Below are 12,442 nucleotides of genomic sequence, written 5' to 3'. Positions count from 1 at the left end.
ACTTGGCCTTGTGTTTTGGATCATTGTCATGTTGGAATGTCCAAGTACGTCCCATACGCAGCTTCCTGGATGATGAATGCAAATTTTCCTCCAGTATTTTTTGATAACATACTGCATTCATCTTGCCATCAATTTTGACCAAATTTACTGTGCCTTTTGTAGCTCAAACATTCCCAAAACATCAGGTATCCACCTCCATGTTTCACAGTAGGAATGGTGTACCTTTCATCATAGGCCTTGTTGACTCCTCTCCAAATGAAGCGTTTTTGGTTGTGGCCAAAAAGCTCAATTTTGGTCTTATCACTCCAAATGACTTTGTGCCAGAATGTTTGAGGCTTGTCTCTGTACTGTTTGGCGTATTGTAAGCGGGATACTTTGTGGCATTTGTGTAGTAATGGCTTTCTTCTGGCGACTCGACCATGCAGCCCATCTTTCTTCAAGTGCCTCCCTACTGTGCATCTTGAAACAGCCACACCACAGGTTTTCAGAGAGTCCTGTATTTCACCTGAAGTTATTTGTGGTTTTTTCTATGCATCCCGAACAAATTTCCTGGCAGTTGTGGCTGAAATTTTAGTTGGTCTACCTGACCGTGGTTTGGTTTCAACAGAACCGCTCATTTTCCACTTCTTGATTAGAGTTTGAACACTACTGATTGGCATTCTCAATTCCTTGGATATCTTTTTATATCCCTTTCCTGTTTTATATAGTTCAATTACCTTTTCCCGCAGATCCTTTGACAATTCTTTTGCTTTCCCCATGACTCAGAATCCAGAAACGTCAGTGCAGCACTGGATAAAAGATGCAAGGGTCTGTCAGGAATTCAGAAACTCATTGACCTTTTATACACACACACTAATTACAAGCAAACAGATCACAGGTGAGGATGATTAATAGCCATCCAAACCCCTTTGTGTCAACTTGTGTGCATGTTATATAGTTACATAGTTACATAGTAGGTGAGGTTGAAAAAAGACACAAGTCCATCAAGTCCAACCTATGTGTGTGATTATGTGTCAGTATTATATCGTATATCCCTGTATGTTGCGGTCATTCAGGTGATTATCTAATAGTTTCTTGAAGCTATCAATGCTCCCCGCTGAGACCACCGCCTGTGGAAGGGAATTCCACATCCTTGCCGCCCTTACAGTAAAGAACCCTCTACGTAGTTTAAGGTTAAACCTCTTTTCTTCTAATTGTAATGAGTGGCCACGAGTCTTATTAAATTCTCTTCTGCGAAAAAGTTTTATCCCTATTGTGGGGTCACCAGTACAGTATTTGTAAATTGAAATCATATCCCCTCTCAAGCGTCTCTTCTCCAGAGAGAATAAGTTCAGTGCTCGCAACCTTTCCTCATAACTAAGATCCTCCAGACCCTTTATTAGCTTTGTTGCCCTTCTTTGTACTCGCTCCATTTCCAGTACATCTCTCCTGAGGACTGGTGCCCGGAACTGGACAGCATACTCCAGGTGCGGCCGGACCAGAGTCTTGTAGAGTGGGAGAATTATCATTTTATCTCTGGAGTTGATCCCCCTTTTAATGCATGCCAATATTCTGTTTGCTTTGTTAGCAGCAGCTTGGCATTGCATGCCATTGCTGAGCCTATCATCTACTAGGACCCCTAGGTCCTTTTCCATCCTAGATTCCCCCAGAGGTTCTCCCCCAGTGTATAGATTGCATTCATATTTTTGCCACCCAAATGCATTATTTTACATTTTTCTACATTGAACCTCATTTGCCATGTAGTCGCCCACCCCATTAATTTGTTCAAGTCTTTTTGCAAGGTTTCCACATCCTGCGAAGAAGTTATTGCCCTGCTTAGTTTAGTATCGTCTGCAAATACAGGGATTGAACTGTTTATCCCATCCTCCAGGTCGTTTATGAACAAATTAAATAGGATTGGTCCCAGCACAGAACCCTGGGGAACCCCACTACCCACCCCTGACCATTCTGAGTACTTCCCATTTATCACCACCCTCTGAACTCACCCTTGTAGCCAGTTTTCAATCCATGTACTCACCCTATGGTCCATGCCAACGGACCTTATTTTGTACAGTAAACGTTTATGGGGAACTGTGTCAAATGCTTTTGCAAAATCCAGATACACCACGTCTACGGGCCTTCCTTTATCTAGATGGCAACTCACCTCCTCATAGAAGGTTAATAGGTTGGTTTGGCAAGAACGATTCTTCATGAATCCATGCTGATTACTGCTAATGATACCGTTCTTATTACTAAAATCTTGTATACAGTCCCTTATCATCCCCTCCAAGAGTTTACATACTATTGATGTTAGGCTAACTGGTCTGTAATTCCAAGGGATGTATTTTGGGCCCTTTATAAATATTGGTGCTACATTGGCTTTTCTCCAATCAGCTGGTACCATTCCAGTCAGTAGTATGTTATTCGGCCAAAATCACCAGGGTATGTAAACTTTTGATCAGGGTCATTTGGGTAGTTTCTGTTGTGATTATGATTTAAAAAGAGTAAACACAGTCGATTGATAATAAATGACTTTAGTTAAACACTAACCATGAGTGAAAGAAAAGTATTTTTGTGTTATTCATATTCTTTTAAAAATGGACAAGAAATCATAAATTCTGCCAGGGTATGCAAACTTATGAGCACAACTGTATATCTCATTTTCTATTAAAAAGAATTGCACAGAAGGTTGTTTTGCTCTTAATCACATTAATTTTCATTTCTTTCTTAGCTGACTTCACCCAAACATAGAAATGAAGTTGTAGGTGAAATATGGAGAGTTAAGCTGGCCATACATGGGTCAAATTCTGAAAGAATTTTCTTTTGAAAATCGTATTTCTAAGAATTTTCGTTTATATTTTGCATCATTAGTGGGCCGCAGCAACTGCCGATTTTCATGTGGCCATCGAATTTGAGTGATCAGGCATGTTGAAAAGTTTTGAAAAATGAACAAATTTCTAATGGATGGAAGAATCATGCAAAAAAAATTATAATCGAAATAAAGAAATGCACATGGTACAGCTGTGACCTGGAAAAAAAAGAAGGTTCCCGGCCACAAATCTTCTTTTTTTGTAGCAAAATGAGGTGAGCTTGAAGGCTTGGTTGATCGATTTTTGAAATCAGTGGTGACACCATCCGATGACAAAACACACAATTTTTGATTTTTGAAAGAAAATTTTTCGAAATTCGACCCATGTATGGACCTGTATTATAGTCTGGTTATTATTATATAGTTTTATTAGCCTTGCTACATACACATTAGGCTAATGTAATTTCAGGTGGTACATCTTGTCCAGTGCTCCTTTGTGTGGAGGTTGTCACTTAATGGTTAGTTTAAGTTGTTAAAATAATTTGCTCTATTCTGTTTTCCGATATTCAGATTTTTCCATAGCGCTAGTGTATAGGGTTGTTGTTTCTGTCCAGGCATGCACCTTTATGACAAAGGCCCGTCATACTTATATTTGATATTGTATGCTCAAAAATAATGTTGCAGGTTTTGGGTATTAGGAATGCTTAGCCTGATTATTAAGTTAGGTGTATACATAAAACCTAAAGTTTGGCTAACAGGGATTCATTGGCACAATTTAAAGCAATCTGAAAAAAGTGCTCCATTGGCAGATAATTCCCAATTAGAAACAAAAGAGCACTTTAACATATGTGAACACTGCCTAGGCACCCAAAGTGATTGTCAGGACTGCCTCTGTTTATAGGAACACTTCTGGTGTCCTCAGGGGGCATGGGGTTGTCCACTGTAAGTCCTGCATCATTCACAGCTGATATTTCTTGCACTGTTTGAAGCTTAGGGCTGCCTGAGTCTAGATTCACTTTAAATGGCTTTTATTGCCTGATGTGAATAGCTAGATAACTGTCTAAATTCCCTTCTATTGTTATTTCCCAGCATTTTTGCAGTATCTTACTGTACTGATGGTGATTACCTCTTGAGTCCCAAAATAGATTGGAGATTCCAGGGACTTTTCTAGACTGCCAGGAAGTATCTGGCTGCTGGTTAGTCCAGCCATCCAATAGTCAGATTGGGCAAATCACTAGACAAAAGAGGATTTAATCTTGGCGGTTAGGCGGTGTATTTACAGGGAGCTCTTACACATGAGAAGTATCATGCACAACTGTTGTTTTGTTCAGACTATGTGGAGTGCTTGAAAGGAGTTTATAGCAAGCAGTTTGTTTTGATAATTGCAAATGTAAATGTCTCTTTCTAGTGAATTGTAATAATCTAATGCCATTTTCTCCCTATAAAGCAAATTGTCTTTGCGGGTTGGAAATATGGCATTAATTGGCAGTGCCGTAGTGCAGCTGTGCATGCATCTTGAAAGCTGAGAACTATTTTGATATGCACCACAGTGTGCTTAGATTCATCCCAGCTCTGGGTGTCATAGGAAATTACAACCATTCAATTAATTCTTCCTTAAAGGCATGGTTCACCCAAAATTGGCCTTTTCCTTTTTGATAGATGCCAACCAGTTTAAACTTCACACAGTTTTATCTATCAGGGACCCCACTGGCAAGATCTGTACACCAGAATTTATCTGCCTTACCCAACAAATATGCCTTAGGCTTGGCCTTTTCCCACTGGATTTTGTTTTACCTGCTTTGTTTAAATGTCGTAAGAGGAGTGGGCCTCCAGTGTGAAAAGGGGCATAGCTGGAAGCACCAGAAAAATGTATTCTATCTCCTGAAGTCCTCAACAGCTAGAAGAAATCAATGGATGTTTCAACATCCACACTATTTCAGATATCAGTTTTCGGTAAACCTGACCTGAAAATTGTTTTAGTTGTGTTTGTATGCCATGCTGCTCTCAAACTAAATTGGGTTCCTCCGCATTTTGCAAATAGAGGTGTGTTCTGAGCAAGCCGAGACTGGCCCTTGCCGAGCAATGATCACCCGATGGTACTATGATGTCACGGAGAGGAAATGCGTACCGTTCATATATGGAGGCTGTGGCGGCAACCGCAACAACTTTGATTCCGAGGAATACTGCCTGGCAGTCTGTGGCAACATCAGTAAGTGGTCCTCCTTGACCTGTGGCAGCCTGTTGCCACAGCCTCTGCTCCCAATAACAAGTCACTTCCTGGAAACCGACCTGCCTTATAACTAACCTCACCAGTTCCCGGTGTTAACCTCCTCTGTCACCTGTGTCTCATTAATTGCTTTATGTGGAAGCACGGTAAACAGCCAGTCTGTATCCCGTGGGGGAATTTACAAAGACAATGCAGAGTCATTCAAGGGCTATCAAGTGCAGATCTCACTTTGATTTATTTATCAATGGATGTCCAGCCAGCATCACGACACTTAAAATTCAAGATGTGGCATTATGTACCTAGTGCAGTCAATTTAACTGATCGTTGGCAACATCTTAACTGTAGTCAGGTGTATATTCATAGGCAGGTTTATAATGCTGTCTGTATCTTGTTCAGATTTCCCTTCATGTCTGAAACCCATCACCTGGAAAGGAAGTGAGAAGAAATCTCCCATATGGTACTACAGACAACTGTAAAACCCTGATAAAAGTTCTACATTTTCTCCTCTCTATTTGAAAGCTAAAAAACTTTTTTTCTTGCTACCTGTGCCCACAATGAGGGGGAGAAATTTCCCTTCATGTACGGTTATGTCTGAGTGAGGAGAAATCTCTCAATTGGCTATAAGGGCAGCAATTAAATCTTGAAATGGTTTTTAACCCTTCTCTCTATTCAAACCCTTAAGAAATGTAGTTTTTGCCCATGTGGAGCCAAGTCATGGGTTCACTTAAAGTATAACTAAAGACAAAACTTTTTTTATAGTTTTGGATCGTTTGGAGAAGGTTTGGAACCACTATCCGATTTCTGTTTTCTGTCTGTGTCCCCATTAGGGAGATTTACCCTCTCTTTGTCCTATTTACTGTTATCGCCATGAGTGAAAATGAAAGGAACCACAAATTCTAGGTTTTCACCAGAACAGTAAAAGGCAAATCTTCCAATAGTTCTGGAGACCCTGGCGACAACCAGGGATTTTTTGTTACTTCCTATGTTGGCTGAGGAACAGGCAGTGAAGGGAAATTTCCCAATGGGGCACAGGGGGCCAAAAAAAGGCAGCGGTTAGAACACTTCTTTACTCATTCCAAAATGAAAAAAAAAAAAGTTTTGCGTTTAGTTCTACTTTAACTCCCACCCTCCGCTGCTACAATTACTGTCCATCTTTTGCTCCATTTGGTTGTCTAGAGAAAATAAACTTTTGTGGTACTTCTGGCTATGGGTTATATATGACTCACTCTTCTTGGCTGCTCAATCACCCAGCACCGTCAGCCCTATAAAGGCTTCCTGTCTTTGTTGCCAGCAGCTTGCAGGACTAAAGCTCTTCCACACCTTAAAGCGGAGGTCCACCCAAAAGTGGAAGCTCCACTTATCTGCTCCCCACCCCTCTCCAGTGCCACGTTTGGCACCTTTTGGGGGGGAGAAGGGAACAGGTACCTGTTTGTGACAGGTACCCGTCCACACTTCTGGGAGACCTGGCTGCCACCACCAGACCTTTCACAAAGTGCAGTGCGCTTCTCGCATGCACAGTAGGGAACCGACAGTGAAGCCACAAGGCTTCACTGCCGGTTTCCTTTACAGGCAATGGCGGTGGCAGCAGCACCCAAGAGCTGATGGAAACATCAGTTAGGGTGCCAACATCGCTGAATTCCAGGACAGGTAAGTGTACTAATATTAAAAGGCAGCAGCTACAGTATTTGTATCTGCTGACTTTTAATTTTTCCGTGGGGGAGGGGGCTGGACCTCCTCTAAAATCTGACCATACAATCTCTGTACAATCATTTTTAGAATTACAAAAATACCAGCACCTAACTAAATTATCCAATTCATTTGTATTGAATTATGCAAGCCCTTGCATTACATACTTGTTGGTAAATCTAAATGAGAGTGTACAGTTAGATTGTAATTTGTATGGTCAACTTAAAGGGAAGGCATGTGCAGTTAGGAAAAGGTGGCACTTAAATTAATCTATTGCTTTTCCCTGCATGGACAAAGTAGAGGTTCTCTTTAGAAAGATCACCTCACCCATAATTGATGATTCGGTTTTTCAATTGATGTGGAGTCCCCAACTAGTATTTAAAGGATAAGTCCACCCTAACACTAAAATCTCTAGAACCACAGACATCAACGATCTAACACTAACCTATCTAACCCTGTAAAGAATAATTCGGTATCCGTACCTTTTTTGAAGCTGGTCCGGTCTCCAGCTGCAGAAGCCCTGCAGAGGACACAGCCAACATTGGCTATCAAATGAATGGGGAGTGACATCACCTATAGACTTACTATGGGGCCTCCGTTGTTGGCTGTGTCCTCTGCACCCACCTCCACAGCGAAGTCGCAGCTGACAGCTCAGCATGGGATCGGGTCAGATTGGCTTCAAAAAAGGTATGTATACTGATTTCTCCTAGAGCTAGGTTAGTTAGTGTTAGATTATGGATGACTGTGGATGTAGAGATTTTAGTGTTAAGGTGGACTTATCCTTTAATATAAATGACGGCCTCCAGGAACTAGATACAATTGTTATAGTTTTTACCCTGGTCTTCCATTAGAAAGCCAAACAGAGGAATCTCACCCCTATTACTTTCTCTATATTTTTGGGTGAAGCCAAGAACGCAAATCTTTTACTTATGACATTTAAAGTGATTATAAACGATCACCTCATAAAATAACCCATTCAGTTTAAAATAGAAATGAAAGGCAAACATTTGTAATGGATATAAAAAAAAGTTAAAAATACCTTTTTTCCCCTTATTAGTGATCACATTCCCTCTGTTCTCAGCTGCATTAGAGCTGGGGGAAGAGAAACCACAGTACACTGAGCTTCACAGTAAATGGCTGTGCAGGTGGGGCGTGTCAGGACAAGTCTCCCAGCACAGCTAGAGAACTGACCATGCTGTGCTCTCCTGCTTAGTGTGGTCAGTTTTTAATAGGAAAGCAGAGGTACTGGCAGGAACACCCGGGATTTCACACAAAGGAAGCAAAACAAAGAGAACAGGAGGCTTTTTCATACAAGTACATGTTACATCAGGTACATATTAGGAATATGAAATGCTTGGGTAACAAACACTTAAGGTAATTCAACCTGCCTTACCACTAGTGTAGGGAGTTGAGGAAAATAAAATGGAAGCCCTTGTGTTATCTTTTTTTTTGTCAGCCAAACCCCATTCTGCATTGCCGCTCCCTGCACATGTCTCTGTAAATTTACCTCCTGTGTGTTGACTAACAGTTTGGATGTGCGCTACAAGGCACTAACACTCTCTGCCTTTGGGACGCTTTGAAAGCGGCATCTTTTTGGTAGTTTGTCTTCAGCAAGATAATTATTGTTCCTGTGTTCCCCTGGAAGAATTTGTGTGTTGAAATTTATGAAGATGCACTTAGTAAAGCTAATTAAGGTGATAAATGCTGAAATTAGCTTCATATTTTATGTGAATGGAGCAGGGTGGTTTAGTCATTGGGAAATAGGCAGTGCAAGTATTGGAAAACATATTAGAAGAAAGTCGTATTTTACTGGTTGCTGTCAAGAACTTTTACATTGTTTCCACTTTTTGTTATATTTTAAATTATATTACTCCTTTAGGTCCCAAACACTCATAGATAGGCGAGAGTCATTAAATAACGCCATGCATAGTTAACAACACTCTTACTATATAATGGTCCTTTTTATACGTTTATAAATTTAAACTGGTAGACATAAATGAGAAAATTATTCATGTTCACGGTTTTAATCCCTATCTATCCTTATTCTAAGTAATAGAATACTATTCTCATTTTTTTTCCATGATCTAATTTGTTTACTTTTGTTAGGCCTCATGTTTTAGTCTACTCTAAGCAGGAATTGTCTCCATCTTTGTCACTCATAGTGGCCAATTTAATGTTTTCTTTTATTGTTCTGAAATTAAAAATCTAGTTGGTTCTTCACACTGGCTCAGGGCCACTATACAGTATATTGGTAATCCTCTTACATTACATTATAGCCATTCTTCAGGGTCAGATTGTCCATTCAAATGACTGTCTACTTCCCTTGTAGGACCCAAGCCAACTTCAGACCCTGTATTGTATTTAGACCAAAGAGGTGAAAAGGGCAGCCGCCTAGAGTGCAGAGGAAGCAGGATGCACAATATTTTAGGAAAAACATGAAAAATACAAAAAAACATATGAAAGACCAGAATAAACATATAAAAGAGAATATCTATGTGGTTGACAATTGAGTCAGGTTTTACCATAATAATGTTTGCCACTTTCTTGGGTTGGAGCCAGGGGAGCATGCATGATGAGGGTCATTGACACTGTCCTGCAAACTGGTATTTAAATCTTAAAGTGATGCTTTTAAGAGTATAGTGGCTGGCATTGTTGGCTTTCTCAAGAATATGCTAGTTGCTTGGCTGCTCTAGTTTTTGGTACTTTTGAGTCACAGACCCAAAACAATCATGCTGTGAGTATCGGAAAAGGGTCAGCATTCCTTTTCTCTATACTTATCAGGGTTAGCAGTTAAAAAAGCAATGAAGACAGAGCTTTAGCATGACAGGGAGCTCACATTCTCTAAAAGAGGGTTTATCAACTTCAGCTTTTATAATTCTCATATAAAAGTCTTCACGTTGTATGTCTAGACAAAAAGAACTTCAGTCATTTTCACAACCAGCCAATTTATGCAGACAAACATGGAAGGACAAGATGGACCAGGAGTCACATTGCTCTCAATCAGCCCTTACAATCAGGGCCGCTGCCCTGGCCACAATATTTTGCTGCAGTGATGTGGGTGCCTTTGCAAACAGAAGAATCAGTGCTACTACCCATATAACATACTGATGATAGAGCTCCTGGGTGATCAATCTAGTCGTTTGGCTGAGTAGATAATGCAGAGAGATGATCTGCACATCAGTTGTTGCTCTTAAAATTTTTTTTTTTACTTTTTATTCAAAAACCACAGTGTACAAATGCAGATAAGATCACTTGACACGTTTCGGTCTATGAGGCCTTAGTCATAACCTATGACTAAGGCCTCATAGGCTATAATGCATCAACTGATCTTATCTGCGTTTGTACACTGTGGTTTTTTAATATGAATAAAAAGGAACATTTTTTAAGATCAACAACTGGTGTTCGGATTATCTCTCTGCATGGGGGTTTCTTTCTTCTGTTACAAGGCTGACAGGAGTAGTGACAGCCACAATGATTTTGACAAGCGAGAGACTGCTGCACGTAGGGTCCCCTAAGCTTGCACATCATGAACTGGGGGGCACAGTTTGGCATCTTTGCCTTGGGCACTAGATGACCTTGTCCCGGCACTGCTTACAATCATTGGTGGGCAGGACAGACCGGGGGTCTGTGCAGCTTGGGTACTCCCACTGTAGGCATCAGCAATGCAATTCTATAGCCACTCATAGAAGAATATTTTAGATGGGCATTTACATTAACAGTGGCTGCAGATGGAAAGGGGAATTGCAGCCACCAGTCTTATGAAAAGGAAATCGGGGTTGAGCTAGTCCTAGGAATGGGAATGAGTAAGGAATTTTTCAATGGTTGCTGCAACAATTTAAAGGTCATTGCAAGTTAATATATCTCATTTGCAAAAGTGCTTTTACATTTCTTCTGGCATTGGGCTTTAAAATCTCTGCAAGTAAAGAAAAATACCTGTTGATCTACCAGAATTAGTGTAATCCTTAATTCCTGTTTGGATTGAAAACATTTACAATTACAATTAACGAACAGCGTTGTCGGCTCTGCCTGCTGGCCTACAGAGCTCCACACACTGTATCTCCCCACTCCATTTGCATACATTCATTTCTCTCCAAGCAAAACATGACTGTGCCTTGACTCCCAAGAGCCTACCCACACACTGGGCCCTTGGGAGATGTTGTTCTTGCGTGTGCCTACATTAATAGGAATCGAGCTCTCAACAGCAGCCGCTGAAATAATTTTACAGGTGTTTTTGCTCCTGGTGATGGATGTCACCAGGAGTAATAAATCTGTTTCTCACTACTTTAATAAGGTGGTGAAGGAAAAAAATAATGCTGGTGCATGCACTACTGGGGAAGTTTAGGGGTAAGTGTGGATAATGCTTGGACATAAATTTTAAGATTAACCTGGAGTTAGAAAAACATGATGGTGAGGTAGGGACTTTTTCCAGGTTGCTTTGACAAAAAATGCCTATTTACAGAGCTCAAGCTATAACATGTGTCACAGTAGTGACATTTCTCCCCTACCTCACCCTCTTTGCCTGCAGTGTCCAGACATCTGTTAGGGATTTTTTTTCAATCGGAGGGATAGAAACTGAAGGCAAACGGCTTCTGCAGTTTCATCTTTTTTAAAAACAATAGTGCTTTGTGAATCCTGTGCCACAAGTACACCCTCTATTTAAAGTGTTACTAAACCCACAACAGTAAAATCAGTCTGTATATGCAGTAAAGCATACTTGTTATACTCACTGTAGAACCTAAGGGGTTAATCCTGTGCATTGTGTAGGCTGTTTGATCCTGTCTTCTCTGATCCTCCCCTTATTTTACAGCCCCAATCCATCTCCTGATAGTACAGAGCCTTGGAGGCACTCTGCACATTTTGGTGTGTATTGCTAGAGAGATTTTTTTTTTTTTTCCTTGGGAGGGTGCGTGTGATCAGCAGAGGGCCAATCTGCACTCTCCAGACAGAGGCTCAGGGGTCCTGCAGCCTCGTAGGACAGTCAGAGGAGGATGAAAACTCCTCCTATAAGCTTTAACCAGGCACTGATAGAAGTCACAAGACTGCTATATAATGCTGATAAGAAAAGGTGTTTAGCAGTTTATATTTACTAAAATAATTGCATTTCCATGTTCTATGTACTGTGGGAGACCAGATATAGTAAATACAGGGTCCTGGGTTTAGTAACACTTTAAGTGGTTAAACAAAATATCCAGTGTTATCCAATATCAAGTGGGGATGGCCACTCACTGATTAAAATCCAGCTGTTTCCTGCTGAACCAGTCCAATTTCAGTCAGTGTATGTGGGAGACTAGATATAGTGCATGCAGTACCCTGGGTTTAGAAACACTTTAATGCTTATTTGGGGAAAAAAAAGATAGAACTATTTTTTTTTTTTTTTACAATTTACTAAAGTGACCATTAAAAAGCTTCTAAAAAAATGAACATAAAAATTTACCCAAACATATTTTAATTTCTTTTTAAAATTTGTCACAAATCATGGGGATTCAGACTTCTTGCCAGGACTTTTATAGAAAAGAGGCGAGTGCCTCAATAATGTACCAACTCCTGTGAAATTGATACCTAAAATATTGAGTTAGCCCCAGATTGGCAACTTCCACCTTGTGTGTGTGACAAGTCAGTTTAAGGTAGTCTAAATAATAATAATAAAATGATTTTCTGCAGAAAATATTTCTCTTACATATATATAAAGTCATATAAAACATTAAATATACCCAATTAAAATTTTGACTTTTTTCAACATA

The 12,442-nt window shown here is 40.3% G+C and overlaps 1 protein-coding gene across 4 annotated transcripts in view; it reads left to right on the top strand.

Moving 5' to 3' along the window:
* The window catches only part of APP (amyloid beta precursor protein), a 356,861-nt gene that overhangs the window by 264,480 nt on the left and 79,939 nt on the right, over window positions 1-12,442 (top strand). For 2 of the 4 annotated variants that reach the window (XM_073617084.1, XM_073617083.1), the window contains exon 7: window positions 4,830-4,997. The exons of the other annotated variants lie outside the window; for them this stretch is intronic. In XM_073617084.1, the coding sequence (XP_073473185.1) occupies window positions 4,830-4,997 (168 nt within the window). The remainder of the gene's footprint in view (window positions 1-4,829; window positions 4,998-12,442) is intronic. 4 annotated transcript variants of the gene reach the window in all.

The sequence above is a fragment of the Aquarana catesbeiana genome, linkage group LG02 (assembly GCF_042186555.1).
Source record: "Aquarana catesbeiana isolate 2022-GZ linkage group LG02, ASM4218655v1, whole genome shotgun sequence".
Taxonomy (NCBI): Eukaryota; Metazoa; Chordata; class Amphibia; order Anura; family Ranidae; genus Aquarana; species Aquarana catesbeiana.
This window is presented reverse-complemented; position numbering and strand designations above follow the sequence as displayed.